We start from the raw sequence: 25,352 nt of genomic DNA, 5'->3' as shown, positions 1-25,352 counted from the left end.
AAGACAGAAGAAAGAAAGAAAAAGAAAAGAAAGAAAAGAAAGAAAGAAAGAAAGAAAGAGAAGAAAGAAAGAAAGGAAGAAAAAGAAGAAGAAGGAAGAAAGAAAAGAAAGAAAGGAAGAAAGGAAGAAAGGAAGAAAGGAAGGAAAGGAGAAAGGAAGAAAGGAAGAAGGAAAGAAAGGAAGGAAGGAAGGAAGGAAGGAAGAAAGAGAAAGAAAGGAAGGAAGAAGAAGGAAACGGAAGGGAAGGAAGGAAGAAAGAAAAAGGAAGGAAGGAAGGAAAGAAAGAAGGAAAGAAAGAAGGAAGGAAAGACAGAAGACAGAAATCAGCTCCACCCAGCTGGTTAAGCTTTCACTCTCAGCAAATTCTGTTGGCCTTGGCCTGCCTTGTGGGCTGGGAGAATGTTTGGAAGAGTTGAGGCATTGATGGCTGAAGTGTCAGTCTCTCCTGGAATTTCACAGACCCGGGGCCATGCACCCAGGAGGGAGGGTTTGCTCCCATGTGGATGGGGGTTTCCCTCTCACCTGATCTTGCCAGGACCACCTTCATGTAGTCAGGGTCATAGACCAGTACCACGGCTCTTGTTCCCCACCTCCAGCGAGCACAGGCACTTGGGTATTTCTCTACCCTTTTCAGGAGGGGTTGCAGCTCGCCTTCCTCTTGAAACTGTCAGCGGGCGAGAGATAAGTCAAAAAATCCCTTCTTCTGGCTCCAGGGCTAGGGAGGAGGGCAGGAGGGCTACAGGGAGATAGGTGTGGATCTGTCAGCAGGACTAAGCCTTTAGAACTCTTTCTTATGACCTGGGCTCTGATCCAGACCTCGCCGGCTGTCCAGCCTTGTCCTAAGTCCAGATTCTGTCCCATTGTCATGAAGAGCCTTGTATGGGCCATCACCACGTACTGCCTATAGAAACCTACCTCAGGGATCGACTCCCTGGTGCTGGAAACCTTTGGAAGTCATGTGTCCGGCATTTGCATAGACTATTGATGACAACCTTGTATTACTCTGTAAGCATTTTTCATACCGTTTGCTCTTTTAGGGAATAAAATGGATCATTTTTAAAATGAAATTTATATACTAGTTGTATTTTACCATACTCGTTGTTATATGTTTTCAATATTATCCTAGTACACATATAAATTTTTTTTGAGATAATCATTCACTTTTTTTTTTTTGGTTCTTTTCATTAGAGTGTGTTTAGTGTTCCATTAATTTCTAATGTACCTCAATTAGGCCCAGTCACACATACATATACATTCTTTTTCTCAGACTGTCCTCCATCGTGTTTCATCACAAGTGTCTGGATTTAGTTCCCTGTGCTATACAGCAGGATCTCATCGCTAGTCCACTCCAACGGCAATGGTTTTGCATCTATTAACCCCAGACTCCCATTCCTTCTGACCCCCACCTCCTCAACCTTGGCAAGCACTGCTTTGTTCTCCAAGTGCACGAGTTTCTTTTCTGTGGCAAGATTCGTTTGTGCAGTATTTTAGATTCCAGATATAAGTGACATCATATGGTATTTGTCTTTTTCTTTCTGACTTACTTCACTTAGTGTGAGCGTCTCTAGGTACATTCATGTTAGTGCAAATGGCATTATTTTGTTCCTTTTTGTGACTGGGTAGTATTCCATTGTGTATATGCACCACATCTTTTTTTTCCTTTTTTGTACATAAGTTTTTCACAGTCTGTGAGTCAATATCTGTTCGGCAAATAAGTTCACTGTGTCCTTTTTTAGATTCCACATGTCAGTGATAGCATTTGATGCTGGTGTCTCATTGTCTGACTGACTTCACTCAGCATGCTAAATTCTAGGTCCATCCACGTTGCTGCAAATGCCATTATTTCTTTCCTTTTAATGGCTGCGTCGTATTCCACCATGTGGAATCCTCTTTATCCACTGCTCTGTCAATGGACATTTAGGTCGTTTCCATGTCTTGGCTATTGCAGATAGCGCTGCAATGAACACTGGAGCGCACGTGTCTTTTTGAGTCATGGTTTTCTCTGGATAGATGCCCAGGAGGGGGATTGCTGGATCAAATGGTAGTTCTATGTTTAGTTTTCTGAGGAATCTCCAGACTGTTTTCCACAGTGGTGGCACCACTTTACATTCCCGCCAACAGTGTACTAGGGTTCCTTTTTCTCCACACCCTCTCCAGCCCTTCTTGTTTGTAGTATTCCATTGTGTATATGCACCACATCTTTTTTTTTCCTTTTTTGTACAGAATTTTTTTTAACTACTCAAATGAATGTATCACATCTGTAGTTGTATAATGATCATAACAATCCAATTTCACAGGATTTCCATCCCACAGCCCAAGCACATTGCACCACATCTTCTTAATCCATTCATCGGCCAAGGGCCATGGAGGTTGTTTCCGTGTCTTGGCTATTGTGAATAGCGCTGCAGTGACCGTCCAGGTGCACGTGTCTTTTTCAAGGAAACTTTTGTCTGGAAATGTGCCCAAGAGTGGAACTGCTGGGTCACACGGTAGTTCTATACTTGGTTTTCTGAGGAGCCTCCACGCTCTCTTCCATCGTGGTTGTCCCAGTTGACATTCCCACCAGCAGTGTAGTGGGGAACCCTTTTCTCCAGGCCCTCCCCAGCGCTTGTTGTTTGTTGTCTTGTTCATGATGGCCATTCTGACTGGTGTGAGGTGGTACCTCAGAGTAGTTTTGATTTGCCCTTCTCTAGTAATTAGTGACGCTGAACATTTTTTCATGTGCTTGTTGGCCGTGTGTATATCTTCTTTGGAGAAATGTCTGTTCAGGTCATTTGCCCATTTTTCAGTTGGGTTGTTGGTTTTTTGGTTATGGTTGAGTTGTCTAAATTGTTTGTCTGTTTTAGAGATTAATCCCTCGTCAGTTGTATCCTTTGAAACTATTTTCTCCCATTCCTTAGGTCGTATTTTTTTTTAATATGGTTTCCCTTGCTGTGCAAAACTTGTCCGTTTGATTGGATCCCCATGGTTTACTTTTGCTTTTATTTCTGTTGCTTGGGAGTCTGACCTAAGAAAACATTTGTATGGTTGATGTCAGAGAATGTTTTGCCTATGTTCCCTTCTAGGAGCTTGACGGTGTCTTGTGTTATGTTTACGTATTTAGTCCATTTTGAGTTTATTTTTGCGCATGACGTGAGGTTGTGTTCCAGTGTCATTGATTCAAAGGGGCTGTCCATTTTCCCCAGTACCACTTGCTCAAAAGACTGTTTTTTTTTCCCACATCTTCTTTCTTTCTTTTTTTCTTTGTTGTCTTTTTAGGGCCCCACCCACGACTTAGGGAGTTTCCCAGGCTAGGGGTCAAAGTGGAGCTGAAGCTGCAGGCCTACACCACAACCACAGCAACACAGGACCCGAGCAACTTCGGTGACCTACACCAAAGCTCACGGCAGCGCCGGATCGTTAACCCACTGAGTGAGGCCGGGGACCGAACCTGCATCCTCATGGATGCTGGTCAGATTTGGCTCCCCTGAGCCACAGTGGGAACTCCTTTCTCCCAATGTATGGTCTTTCCTCCTTTGTTGAAGATTAATTGACCGTAGGGCTCTGGGTTAGTTTTGGGGTTCTCTCTTCTGTTTGACTGGTCAGTGTGTCTGTTTTGGCACGAGTCCCACACTGTCTTGGTGACTGTGGCTTTGTACTATTGCCTGAAGTCTGGGAGTTCTGCCTCCTGCTTGGTTTTTGTTCCTTAGGATTGCTTTGGCAATTCTGGGTCTTTTATGGTGATATAAATTTTTGGATTGTTTGTTCTAGTTCTGTGAAAAGTGTCACGGATAATTTCACAGGGATTGCATTGAACCTGCAGATTGCTTTGGGTAGTATGTCCATTTTAAAGATATTGATCCTTCGAGCCCAGGACCATGGAATATCTTCCTATGTCTTTGGATCCTCTTTAATTTCCTTGATTACTATTTTATAGTGCTCCGCCTGTAAGTCTTTCACCTCCTTGGTCAGGTTTGTTCCCGGGCATTTGATTTTTTTGGGGTGCAGTTGTGAAAGGTATTGTATTTGGGTATTCCCTTTCTAATATGTCATTGTTAGTATACAGAATGTTCCCAACATCCTGTATTCTGTGCTAATTCTGAATGTTGATCTTCCATCCTATTACTTTGCTGAATTCATTGATCAGTTGGAGTAGTTTTTGTGTGGAGTCCTTAGGCTTTCTGCATGTAGTATCATGTCATCTGCATACAGTGACAATTTTACCTCTTCTCTTCCCATTTGGATAGCTTTTCTTTCTTTTGTTTGTCTGATTGCTGTGGCTAGGACTTCCAGCACTATGTTGAATAAGAGAGGTGAGAGTGGGCATCCTTGTCTTGTTCCAGCTTTTAGTGGGAAGGTGGAAGGGGCTCAGCTTTCCCCCACTGAGCGCTATTGTTGCTGTGGGTTTGTCATAAATGGCTTTCATTATGTTAAGGTATGTCACCTCCATACCCACTTCGGTAAGAGGTTGTTTTTTTTTCTTTTGTCTTTTATCATGAATGGATGCTGGGCCTTTTCAAATGGTTTTTCTGCGTCTCTTGAGATGATCATGTGGTTTCTGACTGTCCTTTTGTTAATGTGGTCTATGGCATTGATTGATTTGCATGTGTTGAACCATCCTTGTGAAAGTGGGATGCATCCCACTTGTTCCTGGTGCGTGATCTTTTTTATATGTTGTTGGATTTGGTTAGCTCAGATTTTGTTGAGAATGTTTGTGTCTGTATTCCTCAAAGATATTGGCCTGCCATTTTCTTTTTTGGTAGTGTCTTTGTCTGGTTTTGGTATTAGGGTGATGGCAGCTTCATGGAATGTCTTTGGGCGTGTTCCTTTTTCTTCAAGCTCTTGGAAACGTTTAAGAAGGGTGGGTATAAGTTTTTCTTTTTACGTTGGGTAGACTTTGCCTCTGAAGCCATCCAGTCCTGATGTTTTGTTTGTAGGGAGTGTTTGTCGTTCATATTCAATTTTGTTTCTAGTGATTGGTTCCGTTCAGTTGATCTGTTTCTTCTTGATTGAGTTTAGTGGGTTGTGAGTCTCTCAAAAGTTGTCCATTTCTTCTAGGTTGTCAAATCAGTTGGCCTGTAATCGTTCACAGTATTCTCTTACGGTTTTTGGTTTTTCTGCAGTAACCGTGGAGATGGCTCCTTTTTCATTTCTTATTTTGTTTCTTTGGGTTTTTTCGCTCCTCTTCTTGGTGCGTCTGGCCAGAGGTTTGTCAATTTTGTTCACCTTTTGGAAGAACCAGCTCTTGGCTTTTGTTGAGTTTTTTCTACTGTTTTTTGAATCTCTATTTTATTGGTTTCCTTCCTTCTGCTGACTTTAGGTTTTGTTTGTTCTTCTTTTTCCACTTGATCTAGGTGGTGGGTTAGGTTGTCGATTTGAGATTTTTCTTCTTTTCTGAGGAAGGCCTGTGTCACTGTGCACTTCCCTCTAAGCACTGCGTTTGCGGAGTCCCATAGATTGTGAATGGTTGTGTCTTCATTGGCTTTTGTCTCGAGGTATTTTTTTAATTTCCTTTTTGATTTCCTCATTGACCCCCTGGTTTTTAGCTGCATGCTGTCAGTTGTTTTTTCCCCTTTCTTTTCCTGTGGTTGCTTTGTAGTTTCATGCCCTGGTGATACATCAGAGAAGATACTTGAAAGAACTTCTGTAGTCTTAAATTTGTTGAGGATAGTTCTCTGCCCTGGTATGCGGTCAGTCCTTAAGACTGTTCCATGTGCCCTTGAAAAAGGAATATTCTGATTTTTTGGGTATGTAATATCCTGAAAATGTCAACTAAGTCTATCTTTCTATTGCATCACTTAGGATCTCCGAAGCCTTCTCGATGTTCTGCCTAGAGGATCTGTCCACTGATGTGAGTGGGGTGTTAAAATCTCCTGCTATGGTTGTATTCCCATCCATTTCTCCTTTTTTGTCTGTTACTATTGGCCGTATGTATCTGGGTGCTCCTATGTTGGTGGCATATGTACTGAAGGTTGTAACATCCTCCTCTTGCATGGATCCTTTTATGGTCAAACAGTGTCCTTCTTTGTCCTTCTTTATGACCTTCACTTTAACGTCTGTTTTGTCTGAGTATTGCGACTCCTGCTTTCCTGTCTTGTCCATTGGCATGAATTATCTTCTCCCACCCCCTCACTGGCCACCTCTATGTGTCCTTTGCCCTTAGGTGAGTCTCTTGAAGACAGCATATTGTAGGCTGTTGCTGTTTTATCCAATCTGCCATTCTGTGTCGTTTGTTTGGAGCATTCAGAGCGCTGGAGTTCAAGGTAATTATTGATAGGAATGTATTTGTTGCCATTTGAAACCTTGTTTTCCAGTGGATTCTAGGTTTCTCCTTTGTTCCTTTCCTTTTTTGGCTGGGTGATTTCCTTTTATTTTACGGTTTTGTCCTTTTCTGTTTAGTTTTTGTGAGTGTGATGTGGTTTGGATTTGTGGTTGCCCTGTTTTTCCAGTATGTTAACCCCGTCCTCTATCTGCTTGCTTAACCCGATAGCCATAGAAGCTCAAATATGGTATTTACAAAAGAGTCTAGATTTTCTTGCTTTCCTTCCCCACGGTCTATGATTTTGAAGTCTTTGATTGACACCTTCGTGTTTGTCCTTCTCCTGTTCCTTGTCACTTTCGTAGTAGGTTATCTTTGTCTCCCTTCAGATCTGTATCCTGGCTTATTGAGGTGACTGCTTTCCCATTGTGATTTCCTCCCTCCCATTTCTTTGTACTTCTTCTTTAGTCAGAGACGCCCTTGCAGTATTTCTTTTAGAATGGGTTTAGCACTTCTTTACTCTTTTAGCTTTTGTTTGGTGGAGAAGTTCTTCCTTTCTCCTCCTATTCTACACGATATTCGTGCTGGGTAGTTTGTTCCAGGCTGCATATTTTTCCCTTTTAGAACTTCGAAGATATCTTGCCAGTCTCTTCTGGCCTATAGCGTTACTGTAGAGAAATCAACGGATACCCTTACGGGGGTTCCCTCAGAGTTAACACTTTGTGTTTCTCTTGCTGCCTTTAGAATCCTCTCTTTACCTTTAACTTTTGCCGTTTGTTATTATGTTCTGTCTTGGTGTGGGCCTTTTTGAGTTCCACGTCTTTGGAGCCCTCTGTGCTTCCTGTATCTTGGTAACTGTTTCCTTTAGGTCTGGAAAGTTTTCAGACAGGATTTCTTCTCATGTGCTTTTAATTCCCTTTTCGTTTTTCTTCTCCTTCTGGAATTTCTATCATGCATAGATTGGCCTGCTTTACATTATCCCATAGATCTCGTATATTGCTTCATGACTTCTCATTTGGCCTTCTGTCTGCTGTCCTGACTGGGTGATTTCCATTATTCTATCGTCCACGTCACCGATTTGTTCCTCTGCACTATTCATTCTGCTTTTTAGCGACCTTAGCTCAGTTGGCATCTCTGCAAATGAATTTTGTAATTTTTCTTGGTTCCTCCTTGTATTTTCGAGTTCCTTTCTAAAGTAATATGCGTTACTGCTTATATCCACTCTTAATTCTTGATACTCACCCTTGGTTCCTTCAGGATCTTCACTCTCTCCCTTCTGAACTCAGTGTCTATTAAGCTGCAGAGGTCTGTTTCCTTGTTTGTTGCTTCAGGTGAGCTGTCCTGTTCTTGTAACTGGGAATGGCTCCGGAGCGTCTTCATTTCACCTATCATTTTCTTTTTCTGTGGGTTGAGGGACACCCACTACTGAGGTCTTGGAGGGCTATTTCTACGCCAGAGCGCCCCTTTGTATTTTGTGGGGGGTTTCCATTTATTTTTGGCATGGGAGTTTGGATATTTGCTGTCTCTTTCTTTGGTGTGAGCAAGCTGGTATCCCCAGGGTGCTGAGTGTGTTTCTAGGGAGAAGGAGGCACTGGGTGGGGCCAGTAGTCAGTGCCTGGTTGCTGGTCTCTTGCCAGTGGCAAGGAGCTGCAGGAAGATGGTGCAGGCCCCTCCTAGTTGCAGGGCCCTGGGGCATGGTAATGAGCCTCAGGCAGATTTAGGTGGTGCCTGGAGCATTTGGCAGTGGCAGTGGTAGGGTGGGAGGTCCCAGGGGAGTGAGAGCAACAACAGGTGGTGGTCGGTTGCGGTGCCCTGTGTTTTTGCCGACCTCTGAGGTGACTGGGGTTGCAGGTGGAGCCTATTCCCAGACCCCTATGGGTGGCAGGCCAGGCCTCCTTCTGGTTTCTGAGATGACTGCTGTAATGTGTCCCTGCCACATGTAGTTCACACAAGAGGCACTGTGTCGCCCTTAGCCTCCCCGCTTCCCTTAGCTCACCCAAAGATGCCTGGCCACCTGTGGCCCACACAAGAGGCCCCCAGCCTCCTGTAGCCTGAGCAAGCAGATTCTCTCCCTCCATAGCCTGAGCCAGTGGCGCACCACCCCCTGAGAGTCTGCGTGTGAGCAGGGAAAGACATCCCTATGGCGGTCCACCCCTCCTCCTCTCACCCTCCCCAGCAATGGCGCCTTGCTTCTCCTGCAGGTCCAGATCTCCTCCCGGGTTCCCTCGGCTGTGGCATCCACTCCCCAGCCCGTGGCACAGTGCTCCCTGGCCCCTCAGGCTGTCTCCACACAGCCAACCCTGGTCCTCTCCCGGGAACTGACTTTCAGAGACTGAGTCTCAGCACCCAGCCCCCGCCCGAGTGTCTCAGGCTGTGCCATCTGGGGCGGTGGTACAGATGGTCTCTGCAGCTCTCACTCTGCTTTGCCCTCCTCAGTCCAGCTGCTGAGCTTTTCTAGGCGACTCTGAGGTCCCTGCATCTCGGCTTATCTCCCCGTTGGAAAGGTGTCTTCCCATGACGTGGGTTCATTTTCTCTTTAACAGCTCCCTCTCAGGATTGCTAGCATCCTCGTGATTCCTTCTCTCGCTCTCTTTTCTTTTCTTTTACACAATATGTGGAGGGTTTCATGCCCATTTTGGAGGTTTACGTTCTTCTGCCAGCGCTCAGTAGATGTTCCGTGTGAATTGTGGCACGTGTAGATGTGTTTTTGGTTGTGTTTGTGGGGGAAGGTGAGCACGACATCTTACTCCTCTGCCGTCTTGATCCCTCCTACCATAAATGTTTGTTTAAAATAAATTATGTTTATGATGTATATGGCTAAGTGAAAAAAAAAATCCCAGTAGTCACGTGTGTGTATAAAGTTATTTTACTTTATAAGCGTTTAGGCAGTTGTGGGACAGAATCTGTATGTATACATATGAAAAGGGTGTTGATTTAAGATGTTGATGTATGGATTTCTTTTTTTCTATTCGCCTGCACCTGCAGCACATGGAAGGTGCCAGGCTAGGGGTTGAACTGGAAGTGTAGTTGCAGACGTGTGACACAGTTGCAGCAGTACTAGATCCTTAACCCAGTGAGCAAGGCCAGGGATAGAAGCCTCACACTCACAGATACTGTGTCAGGACTTAACCTGCCCAGTCGCAACTGGAAATCTTGATATGGCGCTTTTTATCGTATTTTCACTTACCAACAGCCAGCAGCTCTTGTGCAATTGCCCCTGCGTTCAGGAATCTTTGGAAATGCCTCCGTGTGGTTCACAAAGGCCTTTGCTTTCTGCCTCTCCCTTCTCTAGCCTTGCCTCCTGACACCCTGGCCATGGCACAGGCCCCGCCCCTGGGTTCCCAGAGATGCCGCTGCCCTTGCTCCTTGGTGGCTCAGTCTGCTCTCACTTCGGCGCCTCTGCCCATGTTGTTTCTGCTGCGTGGTGTCCCCATCCTCCTTGCCGCAGAGCAACTGCCTCTCTTCCACTTCTGAGACTCAGCTTTGTCTCTTGCCCTTGGCATTCTCATCCCCACGGGGGCCCAGACAGCTTCCATTTCACGGGCTTCTATGTGCCCCACAGCCACTCCCTGCCCACTGGAGTGCCCACGCTCCGCCTGCATCCTCTGACAGTCAGGACTTCCCAGCTCTGAGGCAACCTGCCCTCCTGGGGGCCAGGTCCCTTCGTCGAGCACATATTTATTGAGGGTTGACTCCGTGCCAGGCCCTGGTTTGTGGCACTGATTTAGGCTGTGGCTCTAGATCCTTGTCCGTCTGCATCCCCCAGTCTCGTGGAGGAGACAGAAGGATCAAGAGGCCGTGAGAGTAGAGGATCATGAAGGGGAGATGGAAACCAGACAAGGCCACAGGGGCTCACGGGAGCAGAGTTCCAGAGGCTGGAATGCACAGGCAGGTGGGGAGGCCCCAGAGCATCTTGGGGTGAAGGAGGTTAGGGAGGGGAAGGAGAGAGGGACCGGGCCAGTGCCTCTGGGCTTGGCAGCTTCCAGTTCCCGTCATGGCTCCACTCTCCTCTCATCAGGCTGCCTGGAAAGAGGGGCCTCTGCTCCCTGCAGTCCCTGATCTCCCCCTAACATTTGTTTAATCCCCCAACCCTCGGTGAGCCTCTCTCCGTGTGGCCCCTTTCTCGACCAGGCCAGGGCTGCCCGAGCTGCCCGAGGTGGGCGCTGCCCTTCCTCAGCCTGCAAGCTCCTCCTGTCCCTCCTTTCTGTCACTGCGCACAGTGGCCTGACGCCCCCTGGGCCAGCCTCTGTGCTGGGTCCAGGGGCTGAGGTACTACTTGCTTTGCGGCAAGAGCTCAGAGTCCAGGGAAGGCGGAGCCCAGGTGGGCGATTATGCAACTCAGATGTTATTTGTCCCTCCCTGACGCCATCTTGGAATCCTGGCTCACGTGTGCCAGTTGCTTATGAGACTTGAAGTTCTGAAACTGCTGTATGGAACATCTCTGAGTCTTAGGAAGCTAAGCCTCCTTGTCCCTACACCTTATTTCACCTCCAACAAGCAGCTGAGCCTGGTACCTGAGAGCTGACAAGTTTTCAGATTGCTGTCTGTTGTCTCCAGGGACAATGAGGCAGAGGGCGGGATCCTTCAGACAAATGTCTGGGCTCCCAGGCAAGCTCAAGGCAGAGAGTATGGCATGGTACCCCTGGGGCAGGGAAGCCTCTAGAAGCCTGTTCTGTGAGAAGAGCTGAAGCTGCTGAGCCTGAAGATGGAGAGACTCGGGAAGGAAGAGCCATTGTCCTCAAAGGGCAGGGCTGCCGGGACAGCCTGCAGATGCACCTAAGGAAGGAGTGTGTGACAGAGCCGAGGACTCCAGCCCAGGGTCCTGTGAGCGAGGGAGCTGCCCGGACTGGGAGGAGGAGCCAAGACCTGAGAGGTGAGCTGGCTTCTTACATGGGGCCACCTGCTAACAAACACGAAACTCTGTCCCCCTTGGACTTGCTGGCCGTGACCATGCTCCGAGAGCCCGGCCCTCCCTGCCCTCCCACTCCCGGGTCCCCTCTTACCTACCTCCCTGCTGTGTCCATAGAGCCAGTGGGAAGGAGGGGACGGGAACTGCTGGAGGGCTTTGAGCAGCCACTGTCTGCGCAGGTAGAGCTGTGCTGCCTTGAGGAGAAGTAGCAGCAGCCCGAGCAGGGAGGCCACCTGCAGGAGCCCAGAGACACTGGCCAGGGCAGGGACCGTCATGGTGCACGGGCTTCTGGATGGCTGGCTGTCCCTGACTGTGGCTGACCTCCCCTGAGCATCCAGCCTAGTCAGGGAGGATGGCCCCGCCCACCTGGGGGAGGGTGGTGAGGAGGGTAGAGGTCAGAGCTGGGCCTCCAGATATGCTACCTCTGGAGGAAATAGTGTGCGCAAAGCTTTCTCCGCGAGAGGGATAAAAGCCATGCAAACCCACTTTTTTTTTTAATATTTTTTTTAAAGTTTTCCACTGTTCTGCAAGGGGGTCAGGTTATCCTTACATGTATACATTGCAATTACATTTTTTCCCCCACCCTTTCTTCTGTTGCAACATGAGTCTAGCCAAATTCTCAATGCTATTCAGCAGGATCTCCTTGTAAATCTATTCTAAGTTGTGTCTGATATGCCCAAGCTCCCGATCCCTCCCACTCCCTTCCCCTCCCCTTCCCATCCGGCAGCCACAAGTCTCTTCTCCAAGTCCATGATTTTCTTTTCTGAGGAGATGTTCATTTGTGCTGGATATTAGATTCCAGTTATAAGTGATATCATATGGTATTTTCTTTGTCTTTCTGGCTCATTTCACTCAGTATGAGATTCTCTAGTTCTATCCATGTTGCTGCAAATGGCATTATGTCATTCTTTTTTATGGCTGAGTAGTATTCCATTGTGTATATATACCACATCTTCCGAATCCAATCATCTGTCGATGGACATTTGGGTTGTTTCCATGTCCTGGCTATTGTGAATAGTGCTGCAATGAACATGCGGGTGCATGTGTCTCTTTTAAGTAGAGCTTTGTCCGGATAGATGCCCAAGAGTGGGATTGCGGGGTCATATGGAAGCTCTATGTATAGATATTTAAGGTATCTCCAAACCGTTCTCCATAGTGGCTGTACCAATTTACACTCCCACCAACAGTGCAGGAGGGTTCCCTTTTCTCCACAGCCCCTCCAGCCCTTGTTATTTGTGGATTTATTAATGATGGCCATTCTGACTGGTGTGAGGTGGTATCTCATGGTAGTTTTGATTTGCATTTCTCTTATAACCAGCGATGTTGAGCATTTTTTCATGTGTTTGTTGGCCATCTGTATATCTTCTTTGGAGAAATGCCTATTCAGGTCTTTTGCCCATTTTTCCATTGATTGGCTTTTTTTCTGTTGGGTTGTATAAGTTGTTTCTATATTCTAGAGATTAAGCACTTGTCAGTTGCATCATTTGAAACTGTTTTCTCCCATTCTGTAAGTTGTCTTTTTGTTTTCTTTTGGGTTTCCTTTGCTGTGCAAAAGCTTTTCAGTTTGATGAGGTCCCATGGGTTTATTTTTGCTCTAATTTCTATTGCTTTGGGAGACTGACCTGAGAAAATATTCATGATGTTGATGTCAGAGAGTGTTTTGCCTATGTTTTCTTCTAGGAGTTTGATGGTGTCCTGTCATATATTTAAGTCTTTCAGCCATTTGGAGTTTATTTTTGTGCATGGTGTGAGGGTGTGTTCTAGCTTCATTGCTTTGCATGCAGCTGTCCAGGCAAAACCCACTTTTCCTTCTCCACATCACTTGCCAAAGAGCTAATGAGCATCTGCAACCTGCCAGGCAGTCGGCTAGGTGCTGGGACACAGCTGCGAGCAAAGCAGACGTGAACTTTGCTTGACTCCCACACATTCACTGGCTCATTTACCCTACGTGCAGTAGGTGCGGTTACCTCTATCGTTATCCCCATTTCAGAGGTCAAAACCCCTTTCAGAGAGGAGAGGTGATGTGGCCAGAGGAACACGGCCTTTGAGAGTCCCAGCTGAAATCCTTGAGCTCGCAGCCCTTCTCTGTTGGACCTCAGACTGCCAGCCTCAGCTGCCTCTGCCAGGTCCCCCCACGGCTTGTCCCAGTGCACTGTGTGGTTGTGTCCTGGGAGACTGTGCCGGTGGATGGAGCTCTGGGCTTGGCAACAGGAGCCCCAGCCCCAGGGCAGCCTCACCACACATGCAGCTAACAACATGTACTCTCTGAGCCTCCGTTGCTCCTTTGAAAGATGGGATGCTATTTCATTTCCTGTGTACCTCCTGTGACTACTCATTTAGTCATTTGTTCATTCACTGAGGAAACATTTCTTGAGCTCCTGGTCTACAGGTAAAGGCAGAAAACAACAACAGTACCATACAAGTGTTAAGGCTTGTGCTTGAATAATGAATAGTGACCAGGCCCACTAGAGATGGAGAAAACTCAAAAAAAAAAAAAAGAAGAAGAGTTCTCCTTGAAGTGTGAATAGGCATTCAAGAGGTAGAGAGTGTTGCTAGAAGGATGGGCACTTAAAAAATTCGTGGAGATCATCTATGAAAGAGCAAGCGATGGGGAAACCTTCATCTTCAGGCTCTTCCATCCCTACTTCATGACACTCCTCCCCCAAGATCAAATCCAAGGCCCATAATTCAGAATGAGAAACCAAACCTTCATGAAGATTTACTTGAAAACAACTCTCTCAGGAGCCTCGAATTTCCTGCTGACCTGCTCCCCCACAAAGCTTAACTCGGCTTAACCCCACACCCTCCCCCTTTGCCCGACCTCGGGACGCGTTATTCATAAACAACCTAGGAGCCCACGGTCTGGGCACAAATCCAGATAACAGTCAAGGCCGAGTAACCACCTGCACACCGACCTTCCCAGCCAAACCTTTCCCCCTTTCCTGGTCACTCTCAGGTCTCTGCCCTCAACCCCACCCCCAGAGGCCAAGCACATAGATTTTCCGTCACTGGTACATTAAAATGGTTCAGCACTGGGAGAGTAAAGAGAGCGAGTCTTCAGCGTTCCCTACTCTGAGTGGGACCAGGGCCAGTCCTTCTCCATCACCTCACACCAGAGAACTTGCCCAGCTTCCTGCCCAGGATGCTCCCCGGAATCCCTCGTGTCCCACCCTCTTCCATCTCTGAGCATCCACCTGAGCCCTTCTTGGTGCAGAATGAACTAGCCCAGTGAGCTAGGAACCAGGGGACTGGGCCAAAGGTCCCAGCTGGGGTGATGTCCCTTCAGCAGGCATATGGTGGCATCACCCCACCGGAGAGGGCTGCAGGGAGGTCTCCTGTGGCACCCAGGGCCCTGGGCTGGGAAGGACAGGGTGGGGATCAGAGGTGGACCCTTTTGCAGAACCAGTAAGAGAGCAGGGGTGCTTGAAGAGACGCTGGGGGAGAGTGCAAGGGGCCTGGGGCTGGTCAGGGCCCAGGGTTGGGGGAGGATGGACCAAACCCAGTCTCCAAGAGTGACCGGGTGGAAGAGGCCCCTCCTCCCTCAGGGTGGCCCAGCAGACAAGCCAGGGCTGCAGGGGCTGTCCTGTGCGGGAGGGCCCACTGGCTGGTCTCTGCCCAGGGTCTGACATCCTCTCACACTGGCCAAGCCTTGTGGCCACCTGGTTCCTGCCTTGTGACAGCTGCCCACTTGTGCCACTGAGGAGCCTGCTAGCCCTATGCGGGAGGAAGGGCTGATGGGACTGGTGACACGGTCAGGCTGGGTTCTTGTCCAATCTCACTGGGAATGAAGCACTGCGCCCCTGAGCCCCCCTGTGCCCCCAGGCCTGTAAGGCTTTCCTGCTCAGGAGCAGAGGGGCTCTGGCTGGGCCCCACTCTGAAGAAGGTGGTATGAGGAAGCCACCGCGGAGTAGCAGGGAGGGGTAGGCTCCTTCCTGACAGGTGACAGGTGAGGGGTGACAGGTGTGAGCTTCTTCCCTCTGAGCCTTTGGAGACGAGCCCTTTCTCCTAACTCAGCTGCATCGGGAGCCTCAGGCTCTGGGCAGGGTGTGGGGCCTCAGGACCCCAGGGTGGGAGGTGGCAGGGGCACTGGGACACGCTCAGCCTGCTGGGGTCCTCCCCTCCTCATCTCCTCTGTCTTTCCTCCCTTCCATTCCTTCTCTCTCTTCCATCCCTCCATCGCCTCTCAAAGGAAGACACACAGACTCAGGTGACACTGCGAACTGTATCAGGGAGTCGGACAGAAGGGAGGCCACGTGAGGGACAAACATGTAGACCCACAAGGCACGGGACAGACGGGGGCCCAGAGTGAGGCTAGCCACCCAGGACTTGGCAGGCTGAGCAATGGCTGCCCAAGGCATCCACTTGGTATTCTCGGAGCCTCAGAATAGCTGTGTTTTCTCTGAGTGGGCCCGTGAGTCCACCAATGCCCTCATGAAAGTGCAGGTGATGTGAAGATGGACCTAGAGGGCCATTTATAGATGGCACTGGATTTGAACGTGGAGGAGCCTCCAGGCGCCAAGGAATGCAAGGACTGCAGCTCTCAAGCCTCAAAAAGGCAGAGAGAGAGAGAGAGAGAGAGAGAGAGTTTCTCTGCCATCCCTACATAGGGGTCCTGCCAACATCGTTGCTGTGGTCCAGCAACACCTATTTCAGATGTCTGAGTCTGGACCCATCAGCGACAAATTTTGCGTTGTTGTAAGTCACTAAAATTGTAAGAAAGTATTATAGCAGAAAAAAATGCATATATGGACAAATAGCCAGGCAGAAAGGAGGAAAGGCAAGGAGAAGACAGACTGACTGGAGGACGGCAGGTGGTGGCTCTTGATGTGGACACTCAGAGATCCAGGTAGGTTAGTGACAGGTGGACTGATACAGAGATACAGTGGCTGGAGAAAGGTGAGAGGGAGAAGGGCAGAATGTCTGATGTGCAGGAGGTAGGGCATGAAGTCGCCTTGCAGGTGGCCCATGAGAAGGAGGCAAAGAGGCAGGGGACAGGGGAGAGGGACAGCAAGCCAGGGTGGCCAGCAGGAGGCCTTCAGAGCTTGTCCTTGTCCCCCCAGTGGTTACGGGAGCTTGCGGAGCTTCAGGTGGATCCCATTTTTGGAGTTCAACACAATTCCCTGAATAGGAACGGGCTTCCTGGAGGGATCTGGTGCCAGCTCAAAGCGGAGCAGGGTCAGGGCCACAGCCACCTTCATCTCGTTCATGGCAAACTGCTTCCCAATGCAGTTCCTGGTTCAGGGAGGGAAACAGAAGGAGGAGTGCTGTCAAAGCCTGTTCTCAGCCGGGCCGGCTCGGGCCCCTGAGCGCTGGCCAGAAAGGGGGCACTCAGGGCTGTCCGAGTGACCCGGCCCGACCCCCTTTCCTGGCAGGTCACACTGGTCTTGCTGCCCAGCCTTGGTCCACACTGTCCTCTGACCTTTGAGGAAGCCCACCCCTCTCCAGGGCCAGCTCCTCACTCCTGCTTCTGCTCCCAGCCCCGGGAATCCATTGGGGATGTCAGCGCTGCAGCCACAGAGTCAAGTGAGTCACTAAAGGTGACTTAGTGCTCTGTTCACTGGTCCACAGGCAGGTTTTCGGTTTCAGGCCAGGCCAGGGCCCTGGAGCGGGTGGGGTGGGCCCCACTCTCAGGCCCGCATCCTCTCTGAGGACACACAGGGACCCTGACCCCCAGACAGAACACGACAGTTGTGCAAGGACGTCAGAATGCCCGTTCCTGGAGGGGCCACGCAGGCGGCCTGGAGCCTCCCTGGAGGGGCTACAGCTTAGCCACCCTCAAGAGGCTCGCCCATCTGCCTCCCTGTTCAAGTCCAGCCTCCTGCCTCCCTCGCCCCTCAGTCAGCCCCCTTCGGGAGCCTTCCCCTTCTTCCGCAGAAGTGTCCCTCCTGTCCAGACCCGGGTCTCCTCACCTGGCCTCTTCTGTGGCCCTGCCTCCCGTCCCTTTGCCAAAGGTTTGGCAATGCAGGCCCTGCCATGGCCTCCGTCACGGGGAGGACACACCCGGATGCCCCCGTTGGCATCAAAGCCCTCCCTGCGTGGTTCCTCACTCACCTCTCGCCTTCCAGCTCCGCTTCCTCTCTCAGCTCCCGCTGCGGTCGCAGAGAGTGCCCTCCCTCCACCTCTGCCAGCCACATGCTCAAGGCTAAGTCCAGTGACAGCCCACCCTCACCTCCTCTGCAGGCTGCATCTCTTGGTCCCCGAACACCTCAAGCCCCCTCACCCTTCTATTCAAGGAACATCCTGTCCCGTGCCCGGGACGGTGTCAGGAGCCGGGGACCGTGAGCCCTCTGCATCATGAATGAGTGAGTGAGTTTGTGAAAGACTGGATGAAGGAATGAATGAATGAGGTCCGTCTGGAGTAGAGCCATGTGTTTCTTGCTTGTCAACTCTTGGAGGCAGGGACAGTGTCTCTGTGTTTCCATTTCAAAGTGATAGGGATAGAGCAGGATAGTTACACAGGTAGTGTTAGAAGCCCCGGAAGGGGACCATAGATGGAAAGCAAAACCTAAGGAACTTTGGGAGACCACTGTAAGTTGGCAAACACTCAAGAAAGCCATCAGAATGCCACGGAATAAAGCCTGCTTGTTTAACTATAAAACCATAAGTAAAAGCAGGAGCTATGCCTCAGGTCATCCAGTGAAAACTGAAAGGTAAAAGGTCTGAATTCATGTTCATCTAGATAATGAGCTTTAGGGCCAAGGCCAGGAATTTAAGGGAGAGATGTCATAGCAAAGTAGGAAACCCTTGGAAATCCTTGGAAATCCAGTTGTGGTGCAGTGGAAACGAATCCGACTCGGAACCATGAGGTTGCAGGTTCGATCCCCGGCCTTGCTCAGTGGGTAAGGATCTGGCATTGCCATGAACTGTGGTGTAGGTCACAGATGTGGCTCGCATCCATGTTGCTGTGGCTGTGGTGTCGGCTGGCAGCTGTAGCTCCGATTCGACTTCCAGACTGGGAAGCTCCATTAGCTGCGGGTGCGGCCCTAAAAAGACAAAAGAAAAAAAAAAACCCCAAAAGTAGGAGACCCTCATTATATGGAAATATGAGATGATTCAACATATTTTAACATATATTATCACCCTTCTGCTGATTTGAATAAGCACCATGACAGTCCTACTTTGAAGACATAGGGTCAAATACTCTCCTACAGGATAGGAGGAGGAGCTAGTGATGTAAGCCTGTGGTCTGCTGGAAGAATGGGTGAGAGATCGGTCTTTTCACACTCCCCACTTTCCTTGGATTTTAAAAATCTAGCCCACCCAATCCTCGGGGCTGATCCTTCTTGCCTGCCCGCTTGTATCTCTCAAAAATGTCCTATCTTAAGAAATCTATTTCTTGCCTATCTTTTTGTCTCTTGAATGAATTTCTTCTGAGACACAAAGAACCTGAGCCTCAGTAAGTCCATATACCAGGTGAAGAATTCTATTTAAAAAAAAGTGGGTTCAAGACTCAATTTGGGTTTAGGCTGGGGTGTGTCGGAGATATTCAAGTTTCTGAAGCACAGGATTTGGCACGGGGAGAGAGGCTTAGTAAATAGTTTTGTGCTTGAATAAAACTAATGATGTTGAAAATAATCCCACAGCAAAATGAAAGACAGTACTAATTCTGACCTAGGATGTGAACTGCCTTGTAGACTTCTTGGAGGGGCTGCAGGTTTGCAATCCTCAAAATGCTTGACCATTTACCTCCTGCCCTCTAGTGGCAGATTCAGGATGTGCAGCCAATGCCCGCTAAGATGGGCTGGACCCTGGCAGAAACCCGTTTCTAGAGCCATTTCTGGAAGAACGTTTGCCTCAAACCTGTTCTGTGAAGGTTGATTCACAAACCGACTCACAGAATTAAGGACTCAGAGAAAAAACTGTTTCGATGAATGACAAAGGTCTGGAAATTACCCTTTCTTGGGAAGCTCTGCAGCCTTTGAAGATTTTCTCAGCAGTCACTTTGGAGCCTATCACTCCACTCAAGCGCTATTTCAAGTGTGCTTTATAAGGCACCTTACAAATGCAAGTGTCAGTATCCAAATCGAATGTAATATTTTATATTTTCTCTCAAAAGCACTTGATTGCCCTCCGGTTCCTGCCTTTTTTTCTTTTTTTTTTTTTTTGCCAGCATTAGGCTATGTCGATTCTGGGATTGTAGCATATAACTCCCGCTAGATACAAAGATTTTTCTCACTGGAAAAGGTGCCAGGGCTATGTGAATATTAATGTGCTGTCAAAATTTTGTTGGGAGAGAGCACAAAATAGAGAACCCTGCAGTGGGCTGGAAACTGGCTTCAAGGGGCAAGAGTCACCGTTCACGTATTTGGCTTGAACAATCAGGACAGGGAAGGCAGCTGGAAATCCAAACCCATCTATATAGCAGTGAGACCCCGCGTGTCAGATTGGGGAATGGAGCAGAAGGGGCGGTGGGCGGGATCAATAGCATGCGAAGAGAGAAAATCACCTTTAAGGTAACTGAGATTTGTGTAAAAGAAACAACTGACCTTCATATTTCATGAAAAATTCTACGGCTGAAAAGGCACACGCCTAACGTGAGGAAACCCCCAGAACACTCTGGAAAGGCCACTGACACGGAGCTGTGTCCGGCCGCTGGCAGAGTCAGGAGGTCAGGACCTGGGGGGCGTGCTCTGAAGGCCTTTGTGTACATGGGCACAGCCTCCTTCTCAACACACCAACATAAAGGGCATGACGGCATGTAGCACACAGGGACACAGATGGGGACAGACGTGGGGTCACACCCGGTGACACGCTGCTGACCCCAGTCCAGAGGGGCTCACCTGGATCCCCCTGAGAAGGGCATGAAGGCATGGCTGTGTCGAGCAGAACCCGGGGCAAACCGGGATGGGTCAAACTCCTGCCGAGAGAGCACAGGGGCCGGGAAAGTGGGGTCAAACTCCTCTCAGCCACAGGGGACAAGAATCCCAGAGAAGGAGCGGGAGGAGGTGTTGCTCTGGGGACGGCATCCCATCCCTCCTCCCGGGGCCATCCTCATACCTCTGGGTTCGGCCACACCTGCGGGTTGTGGTGAAGGCCGTAAACGGAGAGCGAGAGGGTGATTCCTGTGGGGAGGGCAGGGGGTGAGAAGACCGATGGTTCCCGTGGCAGCAGGGGTTCTGTGCCTGCACAGAAGACTTGGCAGCCGCCATGAGAGCCACTCCCCATCACTCTGAATGAATGAGGCTGAGGCAGGGGAGGTGGGCTGGAGGTGACAGAGCAGGGGATCAAAGACCAGGAGCCCGGAACCGTGACCCAGCCCTGAGAGTCCAAAGACCTGGAGGCTTCCTTTTAGGAGGGACTCGGGTGACAACTCCCACTTGTCAAGGGCCATCCGGGAGCCCCTGAGGAATCAACATTGACTCATGGACTCCTCACAGCAGTCCTCAAGGAAGGCACTCCTACCCACGTGTCCAGATGAGGACCCGAGCCTCAGAGAGGCCATGCGGCTGGTCTAGGACCCCACAGCCGGGAGGTGGCAGGGCTGGGCCTCAGTCCCAGGGGGAGGCGAGCCAGTGGGTGGCCTCCAGCCATGGCAGGGCTCTCCAGCCATGACCTGGTCATCAGCTGCTGTCTGCATCCCCCTGAGGGCTCCTCAGGGACTGGCCACCTGACCTGGGGACAGTGGGTTCCCTGAGCTCCCTCATTACGTGGACCCCCCTCTGGAAGGAACCGCATCTTCCCCTGCTTTTGTCTCCTTGTCTCCCAATTGTTCAGGTCCCAGGGAAATCGAATCTGAGGGCTCGATGAGAAGACCCCATTCTAGGGCTAGCATTTGTATGTTGAACTTTTGCTGTGTTCAATTTCTATATCAAGCATTTCACAACCTCATCCTAAATAGAGAGGGAATATGAATTAACTTGAGGCAGGAATGGGTCTGCAAGTGTGGCTGGTGGGCAAGTTCATGTGGATTCCTGATCTCCCATGTGTTCCTGCAGATGCTGAGGTTAGTGGGTGTGGTGATGCTCATACCTGCAGGTAAGGAGCGTCCATCAGGGAAGGTGATGGGCTTGCTGAGCTCTCTGCTAACTCCTGGTACTGGCGGATAGAGTCTCAGGGCCTCCTTGATGCACATGGTGGTGTAGGGCATCTGGTCCAGGTGGTCCCTGAACAAAGGCCATCCTGAGGCTGGGCAGAGTTGGGGAGCGGGGGAGTCTCCACTAGCTGGGGGTGGGGGGTGGGCGGTCAGTGCGGGGCTCTCCATCTCTGGGACACTCACCAGGTGATGGAGGTGCCATCCCCCAGGAGGCCTTGGATCTCCTCCCGACATCTCTGCTGATGCTCAGGGTGGGAGGCCAGAGCATAGAGGATCCAGGAGATGCCACTGGCTGTGGTGTCACGACCCTCGAACATGAACGTGTCCACTTCGGCACGGAGGTCGGTGTCCGACAAGCTGTTCCCCTTCTCCATCTGAGGAGGCAGGGGGAGAGTGCAGCTTTGCCCCGTCCTCTGTGCTTCTGGGCAAAGCCTCAAGCCTATGCCCCCGACACTCACTCGGGCAAGGAGGAGGATGTCCAGGAAATCCAAGTGCCTCCTCTTCCTCACGTTCTCCATCTCTCCCTGCTTTTGCAGCTGTGCCTTCCTCAGCTGGATCACTCGGTCTGTTTTGGAACGGCGGTTCGCAGGCGGAGCTGAGAGCTCCGGGGGCCAGGTACAGCATCCAGGGCATCCCCACTGCCCCTCGTGGCCCAAGCTGGGTGTCGGGTGGATCAGGATGAGGGAGGGCATGGGGAGCACTCTAGGGCTGAGACTTCCAGCCTCGTGTGACACAGGAAGGGGATCCCCTCATAGCAGTGTCCCGGAAGACTTTGGAAAGGGCATCTTAATCACCCATCACCAATGCAGTATGACTCATGAAAATCCCTCCATAGCACCTGACACCCTGACATCTTGGTTCAAAGTCCCTACCCCAGGGGGATGCGCAGTGTCAGGTTATCTCTGCTACTAAAGGGACACAGGAGGCTGGATCTGCCTCAGCATCAAGGCCACACCCTTTTAGATGTTCCTGATGGAAGGAGAGGAACAGCCCAGAGCAGGAGCCGAACCTGTGTGTTGATGGGCCAGCTGGCAGGTTCGGCGGCTCTGGTGGCCTTCAGGGCTCAGCCTGTAGAGGACGTCACTGTGGAGGAAGGCACTCCTCCAGTGGGAGAAAATGAGATTTCTGAGGTCCCAAACGGCCTGGAGGTAGGAATGGGAGTTCCTGAAGGGAGAGGATGCAGAAGAGACTTGACTGGTGGGAGTCACTGAGTTGGAGAAGGAGTAGGGCTCTAGGGAGAGGTGTCCTCAGTCAGTGGGACAGGCCGCCCTGAGGTCTTTGTCCTTCTGCCCTACAGTCCTCCGGACCCTCTGCCCTTCACTAGTGGCCTGAGCATCCAGGTCACTGTGTCGGGGATCAGGATGTGTGACTGAGTCTGGGTTTGGTCTGGGCTGGAATCTGCCCGTGGTGGGGGGCTCCCTGCAGAATGATGCCTTTTGTGCTGAAAAGCATCCAGCTGTCCCAAGTGCCTGCCAGGGTGGTCCTCCCCAGCTGGGGAGAAGCAGCAGCTGCCACTGAAGGTGTGTCACTGACCCGTCAGTCTGGACGCTGCCCTGGTGGCTGAAGGCGCACTTCATGATGGTGTCCAGGGTCATCAAGGAGACGGGTCCCACGATCTCCAGACGTGGGTCCTGGGCGACGAGCTGCTCCCACTTGTCCTGCGGGGGGAGGGGGCCAGTGACCCTGCTCTGCTCTGGTGCTGGCAAGGCCAGGCTCTCTCTCTGCCTCTCCACATCTTCTGATGCGGATGTCCTCACTTTCTTAGGGCATGTCGTTAGCAGTTTAAGGGTGTAAATCACATGTGTAACGTCATGGCTATGTTTTCAGAAACTTTTATTATATAAATAAACAACTTTCTTCCTAATGTTTCAAATTCACATTAATTGGAAGCAATTTATGATGTTAACCACCTTCTGCCAGACCAGAAAGCCTCCTTTCTCAGTGGACTAAGTGAAAGTCTTTATGTCCTGATAGCTGAGCTAGACAGCTGATGTCCAATGTGGTAAGCAAGTTTGTCAGGCAAGAGAAAGTAGAAGACTCTAGTACAGAGGTCCCTCACATGAGAGATCTCCTTTCCTTTCATCCGTAAAATGTCAGCTGAGACCAGGTGGTGGTCAAACAAGATCCTGATGTGGTGTCATGTGATGGAGGGACCCAGGTCTGAGAGTGTGGACCTGATCTCATTTCCTCCCATGAGTGGCTCAGTTCCATGCAGAAGCCCTGGGCCCTAGGCCAGAGGCCACCTGAGTGTCATTCTGGGATGTCCATGCTGTGTCTGAAGCTATCATTGGCTAGGTCAGCCATGGGCAGCTCGTCCTGGAACCCAGGGGAATGATACTTCCTCTAGTCCATGGTGTAAAGACATAAAGGTGGGAGGAGAAAGGACCCTGAATACGCCATGCTCCACCCTTCCCTTATCAATGACCAGAGTGTGTGTCCAAGGAGGTGCCTGGGTCTCATTCACTTTGGGAGAGCAGTGTCCACACTAAGGTTAGCTATATGATTCTGGGATGTCTGTCTGATGGATGTCTGGGGGACACGAGTGTCTGAGAGTGGACTTTGTAAGCTGTTCTGGGTATGAATGTGTCCAGGTGAGAGAGGGATAGACTCACCAGCATCATCTGGACAGAGTTGGCCACAAGACACACATAGGGTTTTAGGATGTCTTAGTGGAAGGCTGGGGTCAGCATCCCCTGGTGCTGGAACCATGTCTGCCCATCCAGCAGAGGCAAACCATAACCTGGGTCACAGTTGGGAATGTATGTGGGGCAAGAAGCTGAATCAGAAGGATGGCTGGGAACAACATGGGAAAACCAAAGGTATCAAGAGAAGGCACATCATGGGCAAAGGCAGCAGGGGCCAGTACATTTCAGGAGTGTGAATATTCCAAATGGCTTGTGCATAGCATGTGACAGTTGGAGAAAAAGGTTGAAAAAGAGAAGGGGTCAGGTGATAGAAGGACTTAAATAAAGTCATGGTGAGATCATTGGAGAATCATGAGGAGTGAGCTGAAGAGGCTGAGCTTCAGGAGAGCTTTCATCACCGTTACAATGGGTGAGACTTTTGTCAGAAATGAGGCTTAATTCAGAGATGAGAGTGGTGAATGGTGCCAGCACATGTTGTCGCATGAGCCAGAGAGGCAGCTCTTGGCAAAACTAACTGGGAGTATGTCTAAGTACTAGTTATATGTACTTACTAATACAGGGAGACAAGAATCTGCACATTAAAGTAAACTTTGGATCTGAAAGGTAAGGAAGGGCATTATAGAAAAGAGGGGGGGGGGACCAAACAAGGCAGGCAGCCCCCAGAGCACCTGTGGTCCAGACCATGGGCTGCCAGCCCTTCCTGATGATTGTCAGCTGGCAGTCTGTCTCAAGCCACCTCCCACTTGCCCCCATCCCTGACTTTCTTGGTCCTGATAGTCATTGTGGGCTCAGGAAGGCAGACTCTGTCCTAGCAGAAGATCCACAGGACTAAGATGGCAAATCAGCAAGAAACATAATCTCTGTCTTCAAGCCACAGAAGGCTGTGGTTTTCCTATAGCATGTGCTAGTTTAGCCATCCTATGACCCAGGACAGGGAAGTGCAAATCAGCATGCATAAGAATTTGTTTTTCAGAGAATTCCTGTCATGGCACAGAGGAACCAAATTCGGCTAGTATCCGTGAGTATGCAGGTTTGATCCCCGGCTTTGCTCAGTGGGTCAGGGATCCAGCTTTGCTCAGTGGGTCAGGGATCCAGCATTGCCATGAGCTATGGTGTAGGTTGCAGACACAAGCTCAGATCCTGCATTGCTGTGGCTGTGGCATAGGCCAGCATTTACAGCTCTGATTCTACCCCTAGCCTGGGAACTTCCATATGCTGCACCTGCAGCCCTAAAAAGAAAAAAAAAATTGTCTTTACCATCTGGGGATATTTATAAAAAATCATCTCAATAGGGTTAAAAAAAGAAAGAAGGAAAAAATACAGCCCCACACATCTGTTTAAACTCTCAGTTTAAGTGTATAATGTTGGACATGGGCTGTATGTTTGGATGGTAGAGTTCAGGTGTTGAGGACTGAACTGCTAATCTCTTCTGGAATTTTCCAGACCCAGATGCATGTAGTGAAGGAGGAAAAGATGCTCCACCTGGGATCACATTTTGCTCTCACCAGATCTCCCCAGGACCACCTT

At 49.9% G+C, this 25,352-nt stretch overlaps 2 protein-coding genes across 2 annotated transcripts; both read right to left on the bottom strand.

The window, feature by feature from the left end:
- Positions 1-341: 341 nt before the first annotated feature.
- Positions 342-11,444, bottom strand: LOC125133407 (taurochenodeoxycholic 6 alpha-hydroxylase-like). Its single transcript, XM_047791517.1, has 3 exons — positions 11,246-11,444; positions 523-664; positions 342-391 (listed from the first exon to the last, which is right to left on the bottom strand). The coding sequence occupies exons 1-3, from the start codon at positions 11,420-11,422 to the stop codon at positions 342-344; spliced, it is 369 nt and encodes a 122-aa protein (XP_047647473.1). The 5' UTR covers positions 11,423-11,444.
- Positions 11,445-16,210: 4,766 nt separating this feature from the next.
- Positions 16,211-23,801, bottom strand: LOC125133406 (cytochrome P450 4A24-like). Its single transcript, XM_047791516.1, has 8 exons — positions 23,793-23,801; positions 22,714-22,838; positions 21,639-21,837; positions 21,364-21,554; positions 21,117-21,250; positions 20,145-20,209; positions 19,928-20,004; positions 16,211-16,379 (listed from the first exon to the last, which is right to left on the bottom strand). Exons 1-8 carry the CDS (start codon positions 23,799-23,801, stop codon positions 16,211-16,213), a joined length of 969 nt encoding a protein of 322 aa, XP_047647472.1.
- Between the last annotated feature and the right edge of the window lie 1,551 nt (positions 23,802-25,352).

This window comes from Phacochoerus africanus, chromosome 8, assembly GCF_016906955.1.
Source record: "Phacochoerus africanus isolate WHEZ1 chromosome 8, ROS_Pafr_v1, whole genome shotgun sequence".
Lineage (NCBI taxonomy): Eukaryota > Metazoa > Chordata > Mammalia > Artiodactyla > Suidae > Phacochoerus > Phacochoerus africanus.
This window is presented reverse-complemented; position numbering and strand designations above follow the sequence as displayed.